Here is a 22,243-nt window from a genome sequence, read left to right on the forward strand (position 1 = left end):
GTCCAGCACAGTGATCCAAATTATCTTTTATAAAATTGCATATTTTCCATTCCAAGCTTATTCCTTTGTGTGAACATTGAATTGGTGTATTGCATTTAAAATTGAAACGATTGATTAAATACTGCAAATTCTGGTCCATTATCAAGTAACTTTTCAGAGACTTCAAATGTTACTGCCTTTAAACTTGCAATTTTTATTGCGTTATTGCAGTCCTTTAAAAGTAGCTGGGCTCATAGTTCAGGGACAGTGCTGTGCTGATCAGCGTGGACACAGCCTTCACACTCCGAAAAAACAGTGTCGGTGGGATGCGGTGCCCCTCCTGGCCCATCTTGCCATCTGTGGCTGTCTCCGTTTTGACATCACTTGATCAGTATTGAACTCTGTTCTCCAGAAAATGTGTTGTGCTTGCCTCATATCCATGGGGCTAGAGTGGATTTATACTACTCTGGATTGTCTTAGTAGATAAGGAATAGCCATTTTTTCATCTTCAGAGACTATGAATGTTACGCTGCCCATAGAGAAGTGAGAAGGGTTTAGTTCTCCAGCTCCGTGGGTGTGCACCAGTGGAGAGACCTCACTCTCTGATGACTCACCATCTGTCTGCTCTTGCGTGTTTCACAAGTTTTGTTTTGAACGTGGCTGATAATGCACAGTGCAGGGTTCCTTCAAGTCATTTGTGGCTTAATTTCCACATAATACAGTAAGCTGGTATGTGATAATGAGCACACGTGCAATCGAACAGAATTGCTTACGCCTCCTTTTCTATTTGTGCATAATGTTCTTCGGTTGGGCTGAGGTGCCTTTGATACCTTTGTACCCATCAGCCTTCTGAAGCTGAACGGTGCAGAGGCTGGTCACAGATGCGTGCACCAGCGATGCTCATCATGAAACACTGGCGATTGAATTTCACAGGAGTGGAGTTTCAATCACTTGTAGTTCTTTTTACCTTTGAAGATCTCATTACAACCCCCCATAACTGTGTTAAAGATAACTTGGTATAATATTCGGTTCAAATATGTGTTGGTTTTTTTTTTTTTTTTTAATGTGTTATTTGTTTATAAGCTTTAAGGTCCAGGCAGACTTTTAAATTAATCCCATTTATACGTTATAGTAGCCTGAAAAAAACCCTCGGAAAATAGAGATCAAACCCATATGGAAAATCATACAATCTGAATGATCCCTCATGGGTTTTCAGAGAATTACTTATTCTTTTGGAAATGTTTACATGTTATCACACTTCATCTTTTTTTGTTCGATACTCACAGATAAACTGAATCGAGGGTGAATATCCAGACTGTTATCATACAAGTTCTAGATCACAGTTGTGTGTTCCTTGCACATTATTTCCACCATTAGGATGGTGTATGCATCTATTTATATCTTGGTTTATACTTACAAATAATTTATTTCCTTTATCACAGACACTGATTCTGCATAACAGAGCTAGTATTGCTGACTGTGTTCTTCAGCATCTGCTTTGGCTTCAGTGCCAGCCTTAAATCTGACACTCCGGCCGTTTGCACTACTGAGATCAGCAAGTGTTGGACTTGCCTACAGCTGAGCTGCTTCTCAAATAGCGCCATAACTGACTCCACCAGTAAAAAAGATGGTGTTCAATAAACCCGATATTCTCGTAGTCAAAAACACGTATAGCTTTTCTGAAACAGATCTACATACCTCTGCAGCGGTGCTGGGTGTGTTAAAAATTTGTCTGTCCTAGTAAGGGTGGACTCTGGATCTGGCTGCAGAGGAACTGTGTAACAGTTTTACTTCGCAGTTGTACAAAATGCTAATCTTTCAGCAAGGAGTGTCTGTATTTTCCTGAGTGTCTTTTTTAGGAGTTGGTTGGTTGGTTGGTTGGTTTGTTTGTTTTAAAAACTTAATACAAATAACTGTAGCACTGTGAATTTCTACTGGCTCTTTTCAACTATGTCTTGACCACTTTGGAGTGACTGGGATATCAGTTGCTTGGGGGCAGGTGAGTTTAACGTTTTTCCCAAGAGCAAGAGTAAGCCGTACATTAAGACATTGGGTATTTTACATTAACCAAGGCAAAAATGCAGCAGATACCTAAATCTGTTGACCCATTTCAGCACTATCTACATTACCAGAAACCATCTCTATACCTCCTTGATTTTTCCCCCCGTCAGATACATTGCTGCTTCTTTGCTTATATGGAAAGCTGTCCCAGAAAGCTATTGCGGGCATTTTCTATACCATCTGTCCATATGTCGTGGGTTTAGTGGTTAGTCATTTTGAAACATGAATAGCCCCTCTGTCACTCTTTCTGAGGTCTGTCTTGATCTAGCAGTGTTTAAGGTCATGCAAGGTCTATATTCTTCTTTCCTCACAGTTCAATTCAGTCTAATTTAAATTCATGTTGGTTATGCCTCAGCTCTTAAGAAAGGACCTGGTTAAACGACTCCTGGTGTTGAAAGCACAAAATATAATTTTAAAAAGAGAGGCAGAGTTTAAAGTAATAATCCCAGAGCAGCACTTTAGTGCTGTCCATATTTTATGGGCTTTTTATAATTATGCTGGAGAGCACATGAGGTGAATGTTCAGCTGGTATCAAAGCCAAGATCTTCTACATGTACCAAAAACTAAGAACTCTGAAAAAGTCAAAATAAGTTCTTTGATTGTTAAAGGTTTTTCTAGTAGTTGCTGGACACCGTTTTTATATATAGTCCAGACATGAATTAATATTCCTTATCAGGCGTAACACATTGTTTTTAAAAATTTCAGGAAGAAAGTGTCAGTTTATAGTACAAACTGTTGCTCTCCAGAATCTCTAAATCAGGGTTTTGTAGGCAAAAAAAGAATGAGAAAGTGCTATAGAGGTATGTAAGCACTGGTGTATTCTTGAGTACACATTGCTGTATTCTCACATTTAGGAAATAAAACTTATTTTCAAGTTTGAAAATCTTTCTTGACTTCTAACTCACAACCAGTAGCAAATGCTTGATTTTAACAACTGACAATGAAAGCAATAATCTTTTGCGGTAAAATTGCAAAGGAATATATTTGGCTCTAATTGGACTATTTCCACTGACACCAATTATTTCCTGGATACAATTAAGGGGCTTTTGCTAGGTTTAAGTAAAATTATGACCCAAAGCACTGCATGAAAAGCACAATTATAAATGAGAGAGCTGTGCATCCGCCGCATCTCCTCCTCCCTCCCCTCAATCGTGGTAGCCCCAGCGCTTCAGGCTGCACTTCGCTGGATCTCCTTAATGAACCCTGGGTGAAAAATCTTCAAGTAGAAGCTGGTGATGGGGCTGGTATCCAGTAGATACCTCAGGGTCCTTGCAGCTTTTAAGGAGCTCTTCTCCATATGGCACTTCAAACACAAGGTTTAATCAAGTATTTTATAGTTTCAGGGAACTGGCACATTTATTTCCAGCTGCAAACCACAGTCAGAGTTGTTACATGATGCCTATCCACATTTCCTTCCACAGCTGCAAGGAGTTCACCTTTGTGTTTCAGAGCTGGCAGGTGCATCCCCTCTGCATGTCGTACACCTGAGTCTGGTAAACATTTGGGTTTTCTCTTGGCTCTGTTCAGGTGAGAACCTGAGGTCATCAGAAAAATCAGTTTATCCCTAAAGCACCCCAGGGAAGATGAAATAGCTGTGTATCATGTCAGCATTTCCATTTTTGTGACTGTTAATTGAAGCAAAAAGGTTGTAATTATTCTGAGATTACAGAATTGGCAAAATGAGAAGCAGATGCCTCGTCTGCTGTTGAGCCTTCTCCAAAGCCGCCCTTCCTCGGGTCTGCTCAGATGCACCTTTTGCTTTTTATTTCCTTCTTGTGAACTTGCTCGAACATGACTGTTGGCTGCACTGTGTTTGAGAAGGTCCAGGACCTTGTTCAGACATTGATGAGGATGATAGGAAGCGTCAGAGGGACCAGCCCATGGCTGTGCATTTCCATCGGCCCCCCTGGGGCCATGTCATTACCCAAGTTTGTGGTCAAATGGTTGAGTGAGACTTAACTCACAGCTGTTCATGAATGAACAGCACTGCAAGAGCTGTGGGTTTCTTATTTGGGAGAGAACAAAAGTAGGTCAGCTGCTAAGGACAAAAACAGTAAACGGCAAAGAAACATGTAAATAAACTGTAAAATACCGATGGTATGCTCTTAGGGCTAGTTGAATGAAGTAAGTTAGGGGTTTTTTCTTGTAAGCACTTACTGATCATAACAAATAAAACTTGTAAACATAATACAACTGTTAAGCTTCATTAAATTTGCAGCAGACAATTAATTTTTTTTCCAGCAATTCAAAGGGTCTTCTGTAGTACTGATTCAGTTTAATTGAACATATTACCACAAGCAGACAGTAAGAAATATATTGAAGATATCCATCTGGCTTCCACTGAAAACCTTGTGCGTTTTGTTTCCTGTGGCTGTCACAGGACTTACTAATTGCCTCATTTTGGCTGTTTTACAATCAGTGTGATTTAGCCATTAACGTGATAAAAGTCGTCTTGTTGAAGAGCTTGATATTAAAAAGCATAGATCTCCAGCTTATCTCTCTTGCCAATTTTGGACTTATCTCTAGCATTATTAGAGTTATATTTTAAAAAGCAGAAATACAAATATATTGGCCCTTACAGAGCAGCTTCTTCAGGTACTTTGCCTATCTGATTCTGATGTAGAGAGTGCCAGTCAGTGTGAGACATTTGCTCTGGATCTTGGTAAATGTAGCAGACTTTTTCCCCCATTTCCCTCCCTACCACCTTCTCCTTTGTCCTCTGTGTCCCTCCAGCCCCCGGCCAACCTTCAGGCACATCAGGGGTCTTAAAACTGATAACTTCACAGGTAAATAAGGAAGTCAAGACAAGAGAAAGTGGCCAATGCTTATAAATAGGCCTAATTCGGCACCTAATGTGGGAAAAAAAAAAATAATTTTTTACAGAAGTTCAACCATTATGTCTGTATACTCCGGGGGCGGCAGGGGGTAAACCATCTTTTTGTTCTCTATCTTTCTCTTAAACCCACAGGATACTGCAGGGTCAGCATTATTGCAACCTCTTCTGATGTAAATAAGGGTTTAGAATAATTCCTTACAAATCTCATCGCTTTCGTTTTAGGAATTTTCTTATCCCTGCCCAAAAAAGCAAGAGATTTAGGAGTTCTCAATCATCAATAGAAGATTGGGTTGTTTAGCTCATCATTGAAGATCAAATCCATACATCAGCTGAAAGAGGGGATGACCTATAGGTTAAACACAGACCCTTAATGAGATGAAATCAGGTTAATTAACACTTTTCATCAACTTGCTTCAATTTATTTTAACGTATTTCAGAAAGGTTAAAATATTTTTCAGTTTTTGAATACAAATGAAAACCCAACATAGTTGAAACTATAGATCAAAGACTTCTGATAGATATTTTAATCAAAATAATGTAGTGCATTTGATTATATGTGTGTCTGCTTATGTATGTGATTGGATAGAAAACGTAAGCAACAAACTGTTTTATCCAATAGTTAATTTTGTAAGTGAAGAAGACTAGCCAGAGCTTGTTAACTGGAAATTGCTATCAGACCAGGGACAGTTACAAATTCCTAAGAAAGGGAATGTGTTTGACTTAATGTTTTCCACCCATTTCTCTAGCTCTTGTGGAGAATTAGTTTAGCCCTTGGAGAAGAGCTACTATAAGAAGTAGGAAAAGCTGAGATCTGTAGGATAACCCGGTTCAGGAGGTGGTACCTCCACGCAGAGCAAGTCAGAAGGGTGCTCAGGGGAGGAAGTCAGTTGGAGGTAGCTGAGCAGATTGGCCTCACCCATGCCAGTGGCTCTGGAGTTGGCAGATCATGCTGCTGGCTCTGCACACATATGGGCTACTCGGGAAGAAAAGAGCCCAAGTGGGCTTGGATATAAGGGGCCGTGTCTCAGTTCCTGCAGCTTTGTGTGTCTTAGTGGAGTTATCAGGAATTCCTGGCAGTGGAAGATCTGTCTCCTCGAGCTTTTAATTTCATGGAACTCTTTTGATTTCTAGAAAACAAAACATGACGTTTATACTGCTGTGGGATATAATCCCACGTCTCTTCTTTGCTCAAGAAGATCTTGCATTGTAAGTCTACTGACATCACGAGTTTGATCTTCATCCCAAAAGGAGGATACATACAGTTGTCCTTTCCGAAGCATGCAGTGGGATGAACTTCCAGACATGAGTTTCATGGGAATCCCACAAATCTTGGGTAAATTAGGGCCATACTCCAGGAGAAAACAATACAACAGAGAAAACTGAAATCATTGTAACGTATGGTCCTGTTGTGGATGATGGAAGCTGGTCTCCCTAGAACAAATTCTCTCCACACTGAAGTAGTTCAGTCAGACTGTGCAGTTAGGGATAGGGGAGATAATGACCTAAACATGACATGCATCAAGAAAGTGACTGCCAATCTCTGTTTTGAGTAAAGATGAAGGAAACCATGTGGGATAATAAAGGGGGAAAGTGATAATGACTCTCTTATCCTAAGAACTTTATATCCTTGAAAATAGTGACTAAGAACAGACCGGCCTGAAGGCTATGTTTTTAACATCAAAGTTACAGAGGAAGTGTTTAGAAAGCACATTTTCTGTCGTAGGAGGAAAAAGTGTAAGAGTGTTGAAAAAAAAAGAATCTGGGACACTACTTGGGGAAATAGCACTCCTTTTGTGTATTTTCTCAGAAGCATTTTTGGAAGCGGCTTAGCAGAACCAAACTTCTGAGGTTTTGAGCTGTTGGACTTTTTCTCCCTGAGCCTAGCTGGATTGCGAACAGGTTTCTCAAAGTTGCTTATCAGATAATAATAGCCAAGTGGCACATGGATGAAGACTAGGAGTGATGGGGTTTGACACATCAGAAGGTAACTAAAGCACTGCTGAATGATGATGAGGTGGTGCTTGCAATATTAGGGACTCCTGGGACCTGATTTTCCCCTCTTATAATGCAATTTAAGTAAGATTATGAGCAATCCCATCAGAGTTAATATGGAGACTAGAGTCTCTTGTCTTAATCCCAAAGCTGTGGTGGCGGAGAGAATTTAATATCAGGCGCCACTGGAATAGGTTAAATTCTAGGTGTGCTGTATCACAGTGCTCAAGCCAGTCATTTGTGTATGCGACATGAATATGAATGTCTGTGACTCAAAGGCAGGTTGACTGAAATACAAGGAAGTTTTGTCACTGAATTGACTTGCCATGGCTCGGGTTGGTTCTCTGTCACACCCACATTTGGAATACGAATTTTGCTTTCGTTATGTTGGACGGTTTTAAGTGTATCATGAAGAACTAATGATCGAAGTTGTATGTTTTAGTACTATATTTTCTTCTAGCTTCATTGCAAATATATCTCAACAATAATCTTTATTAGAGTTTATTTAGAAAGTCGGCAGTATTCCACCAGTGAAAATTTCAGTTCCTTTCATGTCTAAGTGCACAGTAGAAGGTCTCTGTAAAAATCCAAGCCTGAATCCATTAGTCCTGATAACTAAACTCTTTGGTGCAGTTGATGAGGAACATCATTCCCTGGGAGAAATGTTGCAGACCATGACTGAAGCCCTAGCAAAGCTGTGTGCTTGGGGCCAAACGCCTCTGTCGCTGAAACTAGGCTGAAAGGAGAGATGGTACTGCTGACACGCTATTCGTTCCTCCTCTTCTCTGTGTGTATCTTCACAAGTTGGATCTTGATTCTTGTTTTGAAATTATTTACACAAGAAAAACTTGTGGCTAATTTGAAGTAAAATGCCATGTAACGGGAGAAATGTCAGGGACACTTTTTAATCATGCTCTGTCTTGAATATTTATTCAGTAGAGTAGGAGCTGGGGATTTTGAGCAAGTTATAATGATGAGATGGTCTTGCAGGTTGTTATTTTCATTTCACATGTGATTCTACCTCCATCCTGCCCCTTTATTTAACATCAGTACCAGGGCTTAACCAATGGGAGAGCAAAACAGTAGCTCGTCCCTTTGAAGATGGGTTTGTCTTCTTGATGTGTCACTAATTAATCGGAACATGGAGACGAGTCACTGCCTTGCAAGAGAGCACAGGACATTGAGAGACCACATCACCTTCACCAGGAAGCAAATTAGACCTTTGTGGCCCAGGAAGTTTTTTTTTTCAAGGTTTGTTTTGTTGGTTCTGTTCTTACTGTCACTTGATCTGTTCATAAATAGGAGTTTGGGCTTCAGTCTTGCCTGTGGTAGTTTGGAAGTCTCTACAGGGTTTCAAGTAAAAGTTAATCTTAAATAAAAATATCTGCTGTGCACAGTGGTATAAGAAGACAAAACAGTTTATAATGAAGGTCTTATTTCCATTTTATAGGCTGGGCGAATAAGGCAGCAGAGACTTTTAATGACTTGCTCAAGGTCAGACAGAAAGTAAGGAGAGCTTGTTTTATTCCCTCGCACTCCGAGGTCTGTGCCCATGCTGGCCTTCACCCCACAGAGCTGCCTTGCTCTTCACTCTGTACTCTTCCTCCTCTTTTGCTTATCTAATTTTCTGTTCGATGGAATTCTGTTAAGCTTAATTGTTCCCATTTGGTTGTGATTCAAAGTCTAAATATTCAAGCTAATGTTTATCAGGCTGGCTCCCGTGCTGTGCTTGCCCCTAGCAGGAGCCATGTGCCAGCCTGTGAGCCTGGATATGCTCCGTCTGCGAATACCGCTAAAGAGAGCTAAAATTGCCCCCTCTCTCTTACTTCTCCTCTCCCTGTTTCCTGATTCGGTTCTCTGGGTACTTGCAAATTCCTGAGGTTTGTAGTTGAGTTTGTATAGCTCCTACTGAGCTTTCTTCATTTGACTTAAACTTGCAGATACTTTTTGATAATGTATGTTTTCCACCAATTGTCCTGAATAGACCTACACTTTTCTGTTATTTATATGTACAACTTGAATAAGAATTCAGCATTATAATTATTAACTACAGGCATCCACTCTCTATTTGAAATAACATTTTTATTTAAACAGTTACTTCAGTTTTGTTTAAAAATAATGTTAAATGGAAGAAAATTGGATGCTACCTATGACAACAGTAATTTTTTTCTAAGTGTTTAGTTTATTACAAAGTATGACTTTTTTTATCTGAGGATGACCTTTTGAGCTGACCTGACAAGATTTTTTTGAATCTGAAAATAAATTTTAGAAAGTTATTTGCATAATTGATTGCCCTACCTGCCTGCAGATTGTCATGCCTCGTCCTGCCCACTGCATAACAACTTCTTAATTATGTCTTCTTGTCTGGATGTCATTTCCTGAGGCACCAGAGAAATGCCCAGATTTCTTTTTAGTGTGGATTGTAAATAGCTTGGGAATTTTAGATCTTTCTTTTTTGTGGTAGAGTCATTTCTCTATGGGAGCTATTTGCAAGAACTTCTACTAATTATATACTAATTATAAAATAGTAGGAGCAGATGCTGCTTTAGAGAAATACTTTGGTTGGAGGCATTCACAGGATGGATACAGCAACCCACCCAGCAGATAAGCCATTTTAATAACAGCAGGAGATAAACAATCCACGATGAAAATGGAGGGGGTCGTTTTTCCTAATGACAAATAGTCATGAGTTCCAGTGGGAAACTCTCTGTGTTGTTCTTGGGTCTTTATATTGAGTTTGGTGTTCCAATGGAGATTCAAACTCTTTAATAAATAAATACATTTGGTACTTTCTAAAATTAGTGAAACTTGATAGCCTGCTTTCTGTCAAGAAATATTTTTTTTTTTTAAATCTCCTAAGAGGTGGGGGGCAGATGGGCAAAAAGGCACTTTACATTAGAAATGAGGAAACTTAAAGTAGGGGAGTAAGTCCTGATTGCACATTAGAGCTCAATCGACCCAGCAAACCTGTGGGTTAAGGCATCTAGAAGCAGCAAAGAACCTCATGCACCAGAATGGGTTAGTGTTTTAAAAGTAGGTTTGAGAAGTGGTAAAATCTCTAAATGTCAGAAGTTTGACTTTGGGATCTTCCTTGATGCTGTTTTCATTCAATAGTCAGCATATATTCAGTAGTTCCCAGTTCTTCGCCTCCATAACCAACAGAGTCTCAGTCAGAGGAAATCAGTGAAAATAATTTAGCAAGGACAAAACTCTCTTGTTCTTTTGTGGACGTAAGAGTTTTCCCCATCCATGCAGGGTAATCCATCAGGATGCATTGACCAAACCAGGTTAGCAATGGAAATATTCAGTATATTCTGCTGATGTGCGACATAGGGCTCGTAGTTTCAAATACAACTGTTTATGTTTCTAAGTCACTGTCTGTAAGGTGGGTTCTACAGGGGTCAGGCAGTGAAGCTGGCAAAGCTTGCAAGAAATTGCTATGTGTTCTAATGTTTTAATTGCAGCAAGATCTTTAGTCTTATATCACAGAAGTAAAATCTTAGACCCAGTGCTCTTTTTATTCTGCAGCAGATTGAAACTCTTGGGAAAAGCAAGGCCAAAGATCCCTAAAACCAAAGAGAAAGAGTGACTGCAGTAGGCCTTGACTCTTGACCAAATGAAAGTGAAAGGAGGTCCTTCCCTTTGGATGGTTTTGTAATGAACATAAGGGCAGTTCTGGGTCTGTATTTTTTACTGCAGCATGTGATAGCCAAAATCCCAATGTAAAGATAGTGCCTGAAGAAAGTTAGGGCCATCCCTGAACATACACAGCCACACATGCATATAATAATGAAAATAACTCTAGGTTATATCTAGATATATACCAGAATGATACTATGACACCCTCTATGTCTTTATGTGCGTATGGCTCTATAGCAAGTATAGCCCAATTACAACAATAAGGTATTGCATATTACTGAGAAATAATTATATTAATTTTGAGAACCAAGATGTATTGTATCTTCCTGCAAGTTACAATATTGTATAAAATTGTGTCTATACGTATACCTGTATTACAACAGGTATGTGGGTTTTACTAACTCTGGGTAATTATATTGATACATATTGATATATAGCAGTTTAGTGCAAAGGTTTATTTTCACCGAGTTAAACCACATTGGAAATTAAGTAGAATAATCTTAAATTTGCCTGTATTCTTAATATTAATGTAGTAGTAAAAACTTTTCTTGTTTTCAGAGGTATCAGTAGGTGCTCCCATCCAGTTCCCCTTGCTGATACGAATGATGATGTGCTGCATTCACACCAGGTACTTGGGAAGATGAATATGTCTTGGGCTGCTTGATAAATGACCTGTACGCCAAGACTAGCTTATCCCAAGACGTTCATGACACATGCAAGACTTGATCTGGGTGACGTTAAGGATGGTTAAGCTATGGATCATTCGCTGGAAAGCTGGAAAGTCCAGCTAGTGATTTTCATGCTGTTCTGTAAGTTTGACAGCTCAAGAGGCATCCGCTGCTAATGACTCTTAATTTGGGATTTATTCTTGCATGTCAGCCAATTCCTAACGTCTTGATCCTGGTGAGGAGGGTGTAGATAATAGACGTAGAACTCGGATAGAAAAGACCTAAAACATATACTTTATCATAAAAATGCAAAGACTGTGCCAGTCACTTTGTAATTTTGCGGTTTGAATGCCTGCATATCGTATTATTGCTGCTCTGCTTATTTAAAAAAAAAAAAAAAGTTATTCACGGTCATTACTATTCAAAACATTTTTAAAAGCCCCATAAATCAACCATCTCAGGAAGCTGAACTGTTCGAAGGGGCGAAATGCTGTTGGCCACTGTGTACATGGGCTGCACAGCAAACTGCATGGCGGTACATTTGCACAATTACCTGTGGCTTGTGTTACAAGGAGAACGGTGATTGATCCTTGAGTGACTTGCAATTTATCAAAGATTAGATATGATTTCTCCTGTATCTGATTAACCTTCTCTGTAGGATGGCCATCATTTTTGCAATGACAGTAGATTATTCCATACTAGAAAAGACGGATATCAGCTAGTTGCAATCAATAGCCCACAAAAGGTGACACCTTGAATTCACTGGGTTATCTGTAAAGCGTGTCAAAAATGGTTCAATCGTTTGTCAGATATACCGATTTCATTTAAGGCACCTCTGAAGTGAAGTGGCTTTTATTTTAGTCGGAAATGCAAAGAGATAGAGAAGGGGTGTTTGTGTTTTGTAGTGTAATCAGGCACTGTTGCATGCTGCTATAAGGAGCAAATACAAATTTCTATGGGTGACAGATTTGATTGTCATTTCCAGACCCCATTACATATGATTTTCTTTGTCACAATTGTATGGAGAGAGCTTGATTCGATAAGATTGCATTGCACTAAGTAAAATGGAGGTTATAATGAAGTATTGTACCCTCTTGTTATTTAAGTAACACTCTCAGTACTCTCAGTGGAGTGGATATATTTTCATACATTTTGTCTTTGAATTTGCTATAATGGCACATCCCTCCCCAGTATCCTTTGATGCAATTCCATTCTTAATGTGTTTTTGGATTTAAATTAACCTTCATTTATTATTCAGCCACACAAAGAATGCATATTTGAGTATGCAGAAATGCAATCCCTTGATTGACTGCCTGGTCCCTGTCTGGGAAGTGGGAGGCATTAATTCCTGGGAGGGAGACTCTTACATCAAGTTTAGACAGTTTTCAATCTGTGGGAAGCTCTTTTTCAATGTCAGTTTAAGAAATATGCTAATAACTTGTACCTCGACTGCAGTTCAGCTCTGAATGAAGCTGAGAAGGAAACAACTGCCGTTCTTGAAAGGGAATCTTCAGCAGCTGGATGGACAGGTTACTTAGGAGTGCAGTCACAAGGAACAACATCTAAACTCTCCTCTTAAAAAAAACCTTGCCCACACTAACAGGAAACAGAGGCTTCCTAAGAGAAAGGGGCTCAGGTGATGTGCTGAAGCACCCATCTAAAAATAATTGCATGTTCCCCACAACGCCGTGGTTCCAATATGGCAAGATTTAAGCCAGGTAAACTGCAAGATACTTATCCTCTTTCAGCAAAGCAATTTTAGCCTGTCCTAGATGCCCAGCTCAGCCGTGTGTATTGCTGAATCTCTGCTCTTCCAGGAAAGGTCAGATGTTCCACTCTCCTTAATCCCCATTAAATGCCTGGCCATGTATCACTGCCTTCATTGTCAAAAATCAGTGCTGCCTGATTACATGGAAAGATCTAGACCACTAACCACATACCATTTCTAAAACCAGAGAAGTGACTTTAGTCCCAGGCCTAAATTCCCTTCTCTAAACTGATAGTATCCCTTTTGCTTTTAGCAAGATTACATTTTATTAGGCTGAACTACCATAGTACACACCAGAGGATACCGTAAGTGCTGCTGAATTTTGTGTTAAGAAATGTGTCTTATAAATCAGTTACTTGTCTTGTGAGAGCACGTGTATAATAGCTGATTATATGGAAGAGTTATATTGGCATAAGAGGCACGTGTCTGTTCCTGAAAGCATATATGTGACTCATCACAGCTCACGTCTGTGATATTGCAAAGGCCAAATATTGTAAGTACTTTCCCCATTTCTTTTTAATCTTAATTTTGGCTATGCCCCATAAAGTACTCAAGCAATCTATTAAAGTGGCTGTAGTTTGCTATGCTAATTCACACTGTGTGTTTAGTTATTCACTAGTTATTAATCTCTATAATTCAGTGTCATATTTTCCTCTTTTCAATGTTTCTCATAGTGTCTGGTAGTGCCCAGAGCAGTGAGAGCTCCCAGAAGCTTAGCTAGTCAAGTCTCGGATGCTTTCAACTTTATGGTCCTGGATAAATGTTTCATTCCCAAATAGAAGAGAAAAAAACATTAGAGCACATTGGAGTATTCATGTACTGGACTTTGATTCTTTGTTTGCTCATAGAAAACGGACGATTCTGCCTCCAAGATGGATTTTTATTATCTCCAGACATGATTTGCCTTGAAATCAATACAATAATGTAAAATGTCATTGCAAATAGAGGACATTGATCTGCAATGCATTTATTAAGTCCTTCCGATAAAAACCAAAATAAAAATGGTAAACACGCTGTTATTCCAAAAAAGGAAAAAGTGAGTCCCAGATGCTCAAGTTACAGTTTATCTACAAGAAAAACCTATTTTAAAATCTTGTACAAGAAATAGTTTATTCAGATAAGGAAAAAATGTAGCTAGATCTTTAACAATGTAACACTAACGGCTGTTAAAGAGAATTAGGTAATTAGATGGTTAATCAGACTTGAAAGTACTGCTTATCTGCCTGGGTCCGCATACAGAATATCAGCAATGTGAACGGAAATTAAGCCCGAGGAAAAGCAGCGCTCTGTCCGTTTTCTCTCGTGTTGGATGTGGCCCTGTGTGCTTGGCATCGCTTGCCTTTGTCTTAGCTGCTTGTTTGAAGCATCTGGTAATTGAACATAAACTCTTGCACTTGAGCATTCATGCTTGAACCTGAAATTACCTTGTCATCCACCCTGGCTTTCATTAAACAGCTAACAGATGCCCTGGCATGCTCCTATCACACTACATGATGCGGAGAGTCAGAGCCTCGTATGCTGAAATGGCTTTGGGCTGGGTGGTCTCCTCTTGTCCAGCCTGGAATAAATGTCCTCCCCTCTGCAGTCTGCAGCACCCGCTCTGGCCATTACGCATCTGAGCTGCTCGCTTCTGTTCAACTCAGACATGCCCTCAAAGTATAATAGCTGGGATACTAATATTTCTTACGTACTTGAAGAAGACGTACATATCCTTCAGCAAAAACAAACGCCGATTTATTTTTTTTTTCCCATTTAAAGAACAAGACCATGTTTCTTCTGTCTCTAAGCTGCTGTTGCAGTTTTCTCTAACTGATTTGTGTCCATTTGGAATACTTTCCCCTCCAAAGCCATGAATATTTACAACAGACTTTTCCCATTTTAGGCAAAAGAGTAAAGGGGAGAGGGACACGTGCTGCGGACCTTCAGTGGAAGGTCTTCTACAAAATTTCCATTAGCTTCCACTAAACAAACCTAGCAGCATGAAAGTGCAAACGAATCTTGAATAAAGTGAAATGGGCAAGGCTGGAAGAAGAAAGGAAGGAATAAGCTTTTGCAAAATTTGCCTTATAAAGTAAAACGGTCTGAAGGTACCATTAAGTTTTGGGGGGGAGTTCTGATTTCTTCAGTTTTTTTACCCTGGATAAATATGTCAAAACCTGAGTATTCCCTTCTCTTCATTCTCCTTTGACCTCCTCCCCTATGCCAGGATAGATGTCTAAATAAGCATTTAGGTATTAGGTGCACAGGTTTCAGAAACCAGCATTAGAAATGCTGACATTATCTCCTTTTTTTTAATCTCTCTGAGATGCTCAATTCCACAGAGTTAAGGCCAACAACAGGAGCTGTATCTCCTGAGCATGTTACAGTTCAATCTTTTATTACAGTAAAATCCTCTCTATTCCTTCAGCAGTCAGGGCTGGCAAAGCATATCTCATTGTTTACTAAGCACTTTGATAGTCTTAAATGAAAGGCACTGTGGTTATTAGCATCGCTGAATCCCATCCCAGCGGAGCGGAGCGCACAGCTGAGCCAAACTGGAAATGAGCATGTTTGGAAACGGGACACTACAGAGGCATCGAGCTCAGACAGGTCTGCCTGCCTCTAGGTGGAAAAAACCCTTCGGTCAGTTGAAATCATGCTGATGGGCACAATAGATGTGACATCTCTTCTTGCTTTGTCCTGGTCCTCTTGTATTATTCAAAAGGTATTCACATGCTCTGGACTGACCTTTTTTTTTTTTTTTAAACAAACAAACAAACAAAACAAAGCATTATCTCCGAGTGTCAGTCTTTGATTCATTTTATGTCACTTATGTCATGCCACTGTAGATTGTGTCCCACTGTGTCATGTCCTCCAGATCAATATGACACAACATAGCACTGCGTGAGCTACAACAGGCAAACGCCGCGATGCAAAGCTGTTTACCCTAAACAAGCAATCCCTCCTAATGGACACCCAATCAATACAAAATCAGGGTGGGACGGTTTCTTTCCAGATTGGATGATTGTTACCCTCAAACCGTACCCGCGATGTCTGCAGCCTGCTGGTTTGCAGCTTGGAAATGCATCGCAGCTTCCCGAAACGAGACGCAAAAGCGCAGGCGGCACTAACAGCTAATGACGGGTTCCCTTTAGCGGGGACGAGGGACAAAGGGAGGCAATTACAGCCTTCCCCACGGGTGGGAAGGGCTGCTCAGCTCTGTTCCTTCTAACAGCCTGAAAGCTAGCAAGAGAACTTTGTTGAAAATCTCTTGCAATATAAACCAGAGACATTAAATCAGTCGGATATGCACCAAATTCTCTGCAATACGCTGCAACGATAAAACCAAGGATGTAACGCAGGGCAAAAATAGGTAAGAAAAGCTTGGATGGCTTCGGTCACCCCACTGGTGAAGCTGGGGCTGATGGTGCCCAGAGCAGCGTGGGTCTGCTCCAGCTGAGGATCATCCCCGGGGGCTTTCACACCCCTCACCCCCATCTCCGCTCCGACGACCCGCTGCGAGCTGAGCCGCTGGCGCGCGAGGAGAACCGCGCGGGAAACAAAACCGCGCCGTTTCTGTCGCACCAGCGCGCGCTCCGGCGGGGAGGGAAGGCTGAGGGAGCTTCCCTGAGCCTTCAGTGACACCTACAGACAAAGCACCAACCCGTCCGCCGAGGTCGGAGCCCAGCACGGGCCTTGCTCCTGCTCCTCTTCCTCCCCAGCAAAGCCAAGCCCAGCTCCACGGGAACTCGCCGGCGTCTGCTGGCACCACGCTTGCGATGCCTACGGGACATCTACCGAACGTGTTTGCACGTACAGTGTAGTTATTTTTTTCCCTCTCTGCTTCCTGTTTGAGACTGAAAAACAGATTATTTTACTTCCTGATGACAGAGGGCTTTCCATCCCCTGAGAGCATTCCCGTTGGCATGCGGTATTCACTTATTTCTCCTCTAAAAACTTCTCAGTAATCCTAGATGAACTTTTTCAGAGCATGACCTGGAACAATTTTGCTTATTTTTTGTCTCTTCTTTCTGAAGGAGAGCTGGGAAGTGCCAGGCGCTGCTTCCCTCTGTGGAGGGCTCAGAAACCTGCAGGCAGCTGTACGAGAGGACGTTGCTAACAGAAATTCTTACCCTTTGAATCTTTCAGCCTGATTTTTAAATCAAAATGCAGCAGCCTGCTCCAGAGGAGAATATCAGCTCAAAATACCACCGAAACCACAATTTTATTTTAATTAACTGTCCTTGACATCTAAGGAAAATAACCTGCACTTAGTGGTGACAGGACAGTAACAGAGCATTAAGATCAGCTCTCCTGTACTATCTGTCTCCCTAGATTACCTCTTTTGCCTTGCAAGTGGACAATAAATAAATGAGTAGCTAGTTTAGGAAAAAAAAAAAAAAAAAAAAAAAAGAAAACAAACAAACAAACAAACAAAAAAAAAAAAACACAAAACAAAAAAAAAAAAACCACCAAGTCATTGTGGGCTTGGGGTTTTTTTGACTTGGATCCTAACCGACCCAATTTTCATATCATTAAAGCACTTGCCATAATTTAAGAAGTGCCTGAAGTTGCAGGTTTTGAAAATGCAAATCTAATAACTTTGATTACCACTCGGCTGTGGATCGCCAAGGTGTGCCTACACTCGGCTGCCCTCAATTGGCTTCTGAATAACATTTTCCATTTGCTGCTCTGCTAGGGTTATTAAAGGGGGGGAGGGGATGTTTTTGTTTTTCAGCTTTCCCAGTCCTTGAGAAGAGATGGGTCAGCATTCTCCTTGGGGTGATTTGTAAAGTGCACGGCTGGGGCTCGCGCTCCTGCTGAGCATGGCTTGGGTCGGAGCCCTCCCCGCGCATCGTCTGTCACCGAGCTGTGTCAGCCATTCCCACAACCTGGGATGCTCAGTTATTAGCTTGCAATGCCGCTTGACATGACTGGATTGAAACCTGGGGGCCTGATTTTCGGAGGCGCGGGGCACTTGCAGTTCCTACGCTGTCCACAGGAGCTGTGCTAAACTGCTCTGGCAAGCAGGTCTTTAGCAAAGACTCCATGTTTCATTCTTTATCTGTTTATAAACTGTTGTGGCAGAAAGAATCGGATTTATGGTGTGGACTTCTTGCCTCTTGCAGAAAGTGCCGTGGAGGCGAGGGTTAGCTACAGCGAAACCTCTGTGCTGATACTTGTTAAGGACCAGAGCTTACAGGGATCATTGCGGGACTCATGTAGGAGAGCTCGGGGCTTTGTAGGAGGCACCAGTTTCATCTCAGAGTCAAGTCCTTCATAAATATTTCATACGGGCTTTGAGCAGGGCAGAGGATGAACTTCTGATGCTGAAATGACGTTTCAGTCAGTGATCCCGTGCCTGAGCCCCACTGCAGGTGAGAGCATTTCTGTAGCACCCTGAACTTGGGGTGCCCCGAGTCTGCTTGAGTTTCAGTAGGAGAAAACCCAGGTGATTGTAAAATGCTGATACATCAGTTATACAAAAGCAATGTCATAAGCCTAGGCAATAATTAAACGTTGTTTTAGCAACGTGCACTTAGGCTGCTTATACCTGAGAAATTTCAAATGCTTTACTTGCATTAATTAGTTGTCTCATAACACCTTCTGTGCTTCTGCTAAAAGTTACTCTATTTTGTTAAAAATGAAATCAAAATATAGATGAATTAAATTGGTCTAAGATAATACAGCCAAGTCCCTGAGGACCTGATCTGAGGCCTATATAGTCAGCGATGAAATCTTTTTTCACCACCTCCTGTACAGTTTTGGTAAGGTCTTTGAAAACTCAGGGATGGCTTCGCATTTCCCTGAATTTTGGTGAGTATTCTGCGCAGTGCATATCTTTGTTGTACTATCACTATTTTAGCAGAGAATTAAGCAGTTGGCCAGTAGTCTCTGGAAGAAGTAGTTGAGATTTTGGTTCCATATACCAGAGAATGAATAATGCTCATAGTATTTTAGCATGACAGCTGTGCACAATAGACTTTTGGAATAAGCAAAAATATCTGTATGTGTATGGTTTTCAGACTTTTGGTCTCACTGTTAAGCAATATTTTTTCACCTTTTCTTTTCCTCTGAGGCCCTGTAGAAAAAAAAATGATCGCGTTTTTGTCAACAGAAATGAAAGACAAATGTTAACTTTAGAGGCACAGGGAAGATGACGAGCTGAAGTTTGCACAGTGTGTCATGGCTTATCATTCTGTGCCACCATTTTGCTCGTACTGCACGACTAAATGAAAAAGAGACAATTAAACCAGTAGTAAAGGCTCCAAGTGAACTCTAGCTGTGAATAAAGCTGAAGCACAGGGCGGAGCTGGTATATTCTGCTGCCCATATTTAACAGACAACTTGCTACATCACAGATACCTGTGGGTTTGGGGACTTTCCTTTGGAAATGGTTGTGTTTAGGACAATGCTCTTCCTCACCTTTCTTCTGCGTCACCTTCCCAAAATACTTGCTCAGTTCTTATTCAGCAGGTCAGTGACAGCTCGTGTAAGACCACAGATGTCCTAAAAAGTGAGTCAGTCTGACCTACTAACTGACCCACACCAGCTGTATATCAGGCAGAGGGGTTACTACACCCAGAGCCACATCTTACCCCAAAGCCCTTCTGTCTGGCACTGCTCCAGGACTTGGTTTATTGGGCAAGAGTTTTGGTTTCCACGGTGTGAAAGATTTGGTTGGTATCGCTCATCATTTGTATTTATTCTTTTTGCAGGCCCTCCTCGCACAAAGAAAACTACCTGGATTTAAAATGTAAAAATCATCCATAGACAGAGAACACGGCCAATATTCTGAACAAGCACCGAGTTTGCAGTAAACATAACATGCGATAATAATATTAGTCTAATCTTTCCCTTTCCAGGTCCGAGCTGATATCGCTCGTGTTTTCAGTATACTCTTCTTTATTCCAGTTTTAGAGATTTTAAATTAAGAGAGTTTTCTTAAGGCAGTATTTAATTTAGGAACAGCAAAATAGCTTTAATTGATAGCCATGGTGAGCGATGTATGACTGTGAAACAAATCTTTGAAGTAAGAAGTCGAATAAAATAATCTCCGATCTCCAAGCTTTTTCAAAATAATTAACCAAGCCTTTCAGATCTGCTGCACTCTTCCCCAGTGCTTTCTTTTCCTTGTTCATCAGGATGGTGGCTAGAAGAGGATTCTGGATGATTTATTAATTGTGTTTCAATCCAACAAATAGGGAAAGGTATTGGAGGATAAAATCAAAGATGTGATAGTTCACTTGTTGCATTAAGGATCTTCCTGTGTGATCACTGCAAATTTTTCAAGTTCCAGTGGAAATGCTGCAGTTGTGGTAGCCTGCTTAGGGCCTTTCTCAGCTCTACATGTCTCTCAGTTTCTTGGGAGGACAGGATTAATGCATTTTTTTTTCCTTCTTTTTATTGTTTGTAGATCCAACCCGGGTTATGGTGTCGCCTTTCAGCATGGATGTCACTGTTGGAGAAAGCATTGTCCTGCCTTGTCAGGTATCTCACGATCACTCGCTAGATATCGTGTTTACCTGGTCATTTAATGGACACCTGATAGACTTTGAAAAAGATGGGGATCACTTTGAAAGAGTTGGAGGGGTAAGTATTAATACTAAAGCAACTTCCTCGCAGTAATAAAAGTAGGTAACACAGAAAAGGGTTACTAATAGGAGGAATGGACTTGTCTAAGTTAATAGTAGGAGATGTTATCTTGTGTCTTATAGACTGAGAAGATGAACATTGCCAATATACTACTTCATTATAGTTGGTGTAGAATTGCTATGATTTCTTAATGACATGTCTTGATTCTGCTCTCATGAATGATGCGTTCACATTGCAGCGGGATGTATGTCAGAAGACCTATAATATGTTTTCTCATTGCAAAAGAACTGCCTTCTCATTCAAGGAAGAAATCAATAATAGTTTTTCCCTGGCAGTAACAATGAAAGAAATATAAAAGACAGCAATTGTAGAACTTCGTATTTATACAGAGAATAGCAGGAAATCAGAGGATATCCTCAAATTTGTTCAGGCAGTGTTTGTTGGCATGTTTATCTGTTTCTGTCTGTGTCCTCCTCTTGTGACCTCATGCACAGAGTAAGTATTTTTGCTCTGCACAAAACAACCTGTATAGTATTACACACATCACCGACCATCAGAGATGATGTATCTTTTCAGTGTTGTCTATGCACATTTCCTGGCAATGTCATGTTGATATCTTTGGGGTGTTTGTTTGTTTGTTGATGAGAAACCCAGTCAGTACCCACTGACAGTGCAAACTTTTGCAATGTCCAGAGAATTGTTTATTTGAAGGCTGAAAAGGTCACGTTCATGGAAATCCGATAGCTAGGAGAAGAGTCGGGTGTGAAATGATGGTTAGACTGCCCGTTAAATACAGCCCTGGCCACCACTGTCTCTCAAGACCATGACGAAGTGCCAGGTACAGGGAAGAAAAGGTAGTGAAGGTAGAAATTCCTTTCCTCTGTTAGGAGAGGAGAAAATCTGCTTGGGTCATTTGGCATTTTCTGCCTCTCCAGGAAGGTTTAGGACCAGAGAGCCCACAGCAAGGTAAAGGTGCCTGTGATGGTCCTTCCCTGCTTGATTTTCTCTGCTTTTACCTGGGTTGTAAAGGGCAAGTTGTTTTAGCTTTCCTAGTAGTTTTAGATTTCCTGAAGATGTTGTGGCATGAATTTTGGCAGTCGAAGAGGGTCAGGGCTGTAGGAGGTACCTAAGGATGCTGTCTGCTAGAAAGGGAGTTCACATGAGGAGGTAGCACATCTGTCAGACCTGCCCCAGATTCTCATGCCATTCTTCTGACGAAAAATAATTTCCAAATAATTTTTACTAAAAGAGGAGCAGTGATTTCACAGGCTGTGTCTGAAAGGTGGGTAAAAAGTTTGCTTTCCTCTGTAACCATAACATTTTCCTTCGCAGTTCAGATTTAATCTAAGTTAGCCTGTTGCGTACGAGGCAGGACTTGGGGAGTTTAATTTCTAACTTATTTGTAATTTAAAGATGTTTTCTTATACCTCCCAATGAATTTTTTTCCACTTTCACTGAGTGAAGGTAGCAAGAAAAAGAAGGAAAGAAACACAGCAAGTTTTCCAAAGAGGTAGAAAACTGGAAAGGGTTTTTCATGTTGCTCTAAGGGAGGTTTTACAGAGATATGTGCTCTGCTGGGTTTCAGACAGAGTCATAGTCCGTGTTTACATTTGTCAGGACTGAAACTTAATGCTGAAAGGAAAAGGGAATACAGTTTACAAGCCTTGCTGTTATCCCTAAAAAAAATCATTAAAAGATGGACTTAAAGATTGATGCCTGGGGTGC

At 40.7% G+C, this 22,243-nt stretch overlaps 1 protein-coding gene across 2 annotated transcripts in view; it reads left to right on the forward strand.

Annotated features, from left to right (window-relative positions):
- The window catches only part of CNTN4 (contactin 4), a 348,713-nt gene that overhangs the window by 311,645 nt on the left and 14,825 nt on the right, over positions 1–22,243 (forward strand). For both annotated transcript variants that reach the window (XM_042799543.1, XM_042799544.1), the window contains exon 14: positions 20,340–20,515. In XM_042799543.1, coding sequence (XP_042655477.1) covers positions 20,340–20,515 — 176 coding nt within the window. The remainder of the gene's footprint in view (positions 1–20,339; positions 20,516–22,243) is intronic.

Source organism: Tyto alba, unplaced genomic scaffold (genome assembly GCF_018691265.1).
Source record: "Tyto alba isolate M040663 unplaced genomic scaffold, T.alba_DEE_v4.0 Super-Scaffold_3, whole genome shotgun sequence".
Taxonomy (NCBI): domain Eukaryota; kingdom Metazoa; phylum Chordata; class Aves; order Strigiformes; family Tytonidae; genus Tyto; species Tyto alba.